Raw genomic sequence first — 5,346 nt, forward strand, 5'->3', positions numbered from 1 at the left:
AGACATTTCATATTACTCTGAGAAGCACAAAGCTAAAAGCACAAGCCTGATGATGATGAATGTGATTTCATCGAAACGTCGCTATGATACTTCTAATCTTACACGGGAGAAAACCCGAATGACCAAAGACTCACATATAAACACCCGTGAAAACCTCAAAAAACAAATATATATATATATATATATATATATATATATACTTTTCTTGAATTCAGTCATATTTAAGTATCTAAAACATTTCATCCCTCTTAGAGTGGTGTGTTTCAAATTTTTTCTATTTCTTTAACCATATTCAAACACATGTTTCCTTTTTAAGTATTCTCTCTGATATGTCCCATCATCTATTTTCTTGGTTTCCATCTTAATCTTTTTTGTTTGTCCAAAATCTTTCTTAATCAATGTACTTTGCTGGATCAAAAGGTTTTCCCCTGTGATCGTAGGTGTTACTGTAGATGTAGAAAGTAAATCAATGTCTCTGTCATGAGCATTTGCCCTCTTCTTTCTATTAGCAATCCTTTTCCTTCCTCTTTTCTCCACTTCTTCTGTCACTTTTTGTCTTTTCGTCAAATCCTTTCTCTTGCCTTCAAATTTGTTTTGTGATGTTAAAATGCAAGTTGTCTTTTCTTCCACTTGAATTAAATCATACTCTTTTATTTTGTGAAAGTCCATCTTTAAATCTTTTTCCTCAAATTTATATTCAGTCATCTCTGCTGTGTTCTCCTGAGGATTTTCTTGAAGTGAAATTAAATTGGAGATAAGTTGATTTATACTTTCAAAGTTATTTTGTATTTCTTTGTGGTTTGAAATCATTGTCCTTTGAATGGATTGCAGCATATCATATATTTCCTCTTGTAAAATATCCATTGTTTCTGTAAATATCACTTTATCTAAGCAGCTGTGTTTACTAAGACTTTGAAGGCCACAGACAGAAATTTTATAGTCCTCATCCACCAGTAGGTGTCAGAGTTGGATCATTTTTCAGTTCTTTCTAATCTTTTTCCTCCTTAAAGAACTAGATTTGCCGCTTCCAATAGCCAAAGGGGGGGGGGAATCCCTCCCTTTTTCACTCTCAGAGGTATTTTTGCTTCTTGGGAGTTCTCTTTTTCAGGAAAATAAGTAGGATAGAGAAAATTCTCTATCAAGAGGACTGACCATAACAATATGGCCATAACCTTTCATCTACTCCTTTCTGAAGTCTCCCTTTTGCTGGCAGTAAGGGAAAAGGGGGGGGAACAATGCAGCGCCTGGAATCTGGGAAAAGAGAGGAGGAGGATCGTTGCCTGGAAGAACTGTGGGGTGGGGGGCTGCTTGAAAACATTTAAAACATTGAAGGGTGGGAGAGAATTCCTTAGATCCTGTCTAGCACGCCTACAATCATTTTCTCTTAATAAATATGTCTGTTGGAAAAGATATTCCAAGAGTTCTGTATTCTTAAGAAGTAAAGTGAGGTGGATCCTTACACTCAATTAATCTGTCATTCGGTCTCTTCTAAGATATTGAAAGGAGAAGGTTACAGTACAATTTCTTGTAACACCAATACTAATGTCAGTGTTCCTTCTGAAAATTTTACATTTCATTTTGAAGAGCTATATCATTCCACCTCAATTATTGAAAAGTATTGTCAGCCATGTTCGGTAAGTATGTTGCATGAGGTCATATAGGCTAGTCAAGAGTAGAATGGTGCAGCACTTCAGATTGGAAGAGAAAAAGGTGCTTCTGCAGATGTGGAATGCAAAGGTAGCCTCTTTGCCATTTCTTAAACCAGATTGCAATTGGATGTTATTTGACTTGCCCATGGTCTTACCTTTACTTGCAGCATTATACCTTCCATGAGGTATTCTGTAAATGGTAAGTATATATCCATCTTCTGTTTCAACATGATATTCCTCACTTGGATAGTTATGAAAATGGATAATCTCACTCTGTTGGTAGAAAGAAAACAGAGCAAACTTGTTTGCAGTTATATTTTCTGAACATAAATGAGCAAACAACATGATGAATACTGCAGAAATCTCAGGAATATTCCACTTTCATGACCTCCAACTTCAGGGAGGTTGCCAAAATTTGGACCTTCAAGAGCTGGAGCATAAGCAAAATCAGATTTATTTGTTGCAGGTCCATACCCAAAGTCAATGGAATGAAAAGCTGTTTTAATAATATTGATAATCTTTTGAAATACTTCGAATGATACAGACAAAAATAAATGCTAGGGGCTTTTTTTCATTAGGAGAAATAAGAATCTCAAATGCTTTTAATAGGTGTGTCTTTTGACACTTTGTAGAGTACAGACTCTTGCATTGACCCTGGAGGTAATTTTCAGGTTTTCTTTCTGTGTAGATGGAATTGTTTTATACTTGCAAAGTTGTTACTCTATGCTTGGTGCAAGGGCTATCAGAAATAAGTCTTTAAAATTTAAAATATGTAATAAAATTACATGCTTGACCTGTGATATGACTGGCAGGCAATTTAATTTGCAGGGCTCCTCATTAGGGGCCTAGAACGTCAGATCTGGATTATGGTGGTGCTGGAAGTTATGATCTTTTCTCAGAAAAAATAAAGTACATTTAGTCATCACCTCTAACTCCCGCTGTTTTTTGTAAAAAATATTGTTTGGGGAAGCTTCCTGTACAAACTGTGTATATTATTACATATCTTGCTTGGTTGTGTATATAAAAAGACTTATGATCTTTGCAGAATCCCCATAATTATGTGATCAAAATTCAGATGTTTGGCAACTGGTTCATATTTATGATGGTTGCAGTTTCCTGGGGTCATGTGATCCCCTTTTGCGACCTTCTGCCAAGCAAAGTCAATGGAGAAGCCAGATTCACTTAACAAACAGGTTACTAACTTAACAACTGCAATTATTCACTTAACAACTAAGGCAAGAAAGGTCATAAAATGGAGCAGAACTCACTTAACAAAAGTCTCACTTAACTACAAAAAGTTTGGGCTCAGTTGTGGTCGTAAATGAAAGACTACCTGTATATGTACCGTCTTGATACCATCTGATCATAAATTATTGACGAAAACCAGTTGGGTGACGTCACTCTCACTTACTTTTTCAGCCCAACTCATCTCACAGAGTAGTTGTGGGGAAAATAAGAGGGAGAAAGAGTATTAGATATTTTTGTTGCCTTCAGTTATTTATAAAAATATAGGTTGGATAAAAAAACTAAATAAAAAATTAAAAAATGTTCCCGATTTTGTTTTTCTCCCCTTATTTGGTGACTTTTATATTGTATAAAATAGCATATAGCCTTAAACATTTCTACATCACACTGGAGTAAATAGAATAAATAATTCTTTGAAGGCTATAGATTTGGTGTGATGCTTCTTTTGCATTTTCTTTATGTATCAAAATATAACAGTCAAAATGAATTTAACATACAATATTCATAAAACATTCAGGGTCCACTTTATAGTTTGTGTTAAATGTTTCTGAAGTTTTCAGTTCTTCCAAACTGAGCATTCCATGGCATAAATAAGCCATTATTATGAAACTCCTCATCTTCATCCTGTAAGAAGCAATTCAGTCATTCATTAATATTTTAGAAACACGAGCTTCCTGAAGATACAAAGCACCAGTAGCCCTGAAATATCTTCTGCTATATGTTACTTTAAGTAGAAACAGGCCATTGAGCAGAATTTTACCAATATGAATATGGCTTCAATCTGAATAGTGCTGAAAAATAATTAAACTTACTTCAACAGTGGATTAAACAAATAGGTAGCCAAGAATCTGCATCAAGATTAAGTAACAGACAAACCTACTGGCTAGGATTTATATGTATCTCTGTCTCATATTCCCACATTAGCTGTTTCACCTATTAGACCTCCAATTTTAATTAAATTATATGAAAAGAGACTCTAGGATGAACTTGCCAACCAATCTGCTCAGCTTCCATTTGGATTCCCAACTGTTGAATTTTAATAATGTAGATTTTGCCAAAGATAATTGCATTCCATAATCTTAACCGAATGGTGTTACGAGTTTTGTACAGTAGTGACTTGGTACTCATTGTTAATTGGTTCCAGGAGGCATGTTGAGTAGCAAAAACAATGAGGATCAAACAGTTTTTCCCCATAAGGAATAAGGCAGCTGAGACTGACAAGTTCTAGTTTGTGTGTTGAGTACCAAATAAATGATGAATAATGGAACAAATTTTTTACATCAATATGCATTGAGTACCAAATTCAATGAATTTCAAAGCAGTTAAACATCAGGTTCTACTGTATTTCAATGCATTTGTAGGACATTAGACCATTACATTTTAGTTAAACTTTTCTTAGTCAGACTATTAGCATATACTATTTGTCCTGTTTCAGGTTTTAATCACACATAAACACAGTTGCAATGGAATTTTACATTTCATTTCAAGACTTTAAAGATAAACAGTGAACAAAATATGTAAACAAAATAGGATCTTGCCTGAAAAGTTTGTTTTTTTTATAGAAGCATGCAGAAGATGAATCTAAATCCAATCAAGGGTCCAAGAGCCAAGTCAGGGTTCTCATCCAGTCCAAAGATCAAAGGTTCCAGGTTTCTTACAGAAATAGGAACCACACAGGAGTATCATAGAAGAGCTAAAAGAACTTTGCTGATCTGATCTCTTCTCTACTTATTGAGTCTCGGTATGGGAGGTTTATGGGAGGATGGGTGGGAGGGTACTCTTTCAACTTGACATAAATTTCTTTAATAGCTGCCTTGCTCTAATTCCATATGCAGATTCCTCCTATTAGAGATATGCCTGTTTTGGATGGGATTGCCTTCCCCTTACAGATTAGAACCATAGCCTGGCAATTGCATCCATGCTTGATAGCCATATTGCAGTGGTAATAGTGATGAGGAGTGTGTACTTTTATTAGCTGACTCTATATTATGGAAAAACATGTTATTGAAATTATGGCTGCCCCATCACCCTTGTTGCAATTTAGATGGTGTTTAATTGGAGGAATATTCTGCGAATATCTATAATACTATTATTAACTGGAATGTGACAGCTCTCCTTATTCTTAATTTATAAGGCTGTTTTATTTGTTTTGCTGATTAGACTGGAAGACTGATAATCTAAGGTGAGATGGATTGTTGGTAATGTTGATGAGAGGTAAAATGTCTCTTCATAGGTGAAATATTCAAGTCAAGGGTGTAGTAACTGTATTATGATAGATACCTTTCCTTCATTTTAGCCTCAAGGAGAAACAGCAATAGCAATTGCATTTAGGCCTATATACTGCCCCATAGCACTTTACTGGACTCTCTGGGCAGTTTACAATGTAGAGGCATTATTTGTATATTGCTCCAATAATCTGGTTCTCCATTTTACTGACCTCAGAAGATTGGAA

At 35.1% G+C, this 5,346-nt stretch overlaps 1 protein-coding gene across 1 annotated transcript in view; it reads right to left on the reverse strand.

Annotated features, from left to right (window-relative positions):
- Window positions 1-3,472, reverse strand: part of LOC107302726 (lysosomal acid lipase/cholesteryl ester hydrolase-like) — a 40,106-nt gene extending 36,634 nt beyond the window's left edge. Inside the window, exons 1-2 of the mRNA XM_029287287.1 lie at window positions 3,392-3,472; window positions 1,805-1,922 (exon numbers count right to left, since the gene is read on the reverse strand). Coding sequence (XP_029143120.1) covers window positions 1,805-1,922; window positions 3,392-3,472 — 199 coding nt within the window. The remainder of the gene's footprint in view (window positions 1-1,804; window positions 1,923-3,391) is intronic.
- Between the last annotated feature and the right edge of the window lie 1,874 nt (window positions 3,473-5,346).

This window comes from Protobothrops mucrosquamatus, unplaced genomic scaffold, assembly GCF_001527695.2.
Source record: "Protobothrops mucrosquamatus isolate PMUCROS unplaced genomic scaffold, P.Mucros_1.0 scaffold_284, whole genome shotgun sequence".
NCBI classification, from domain to species: Eukaryota; Metazoa; Chordata; class Lepidosauria; order Squamata; family Viperidae; genus Protobothrops; species Protobothrops mucrosquamatus.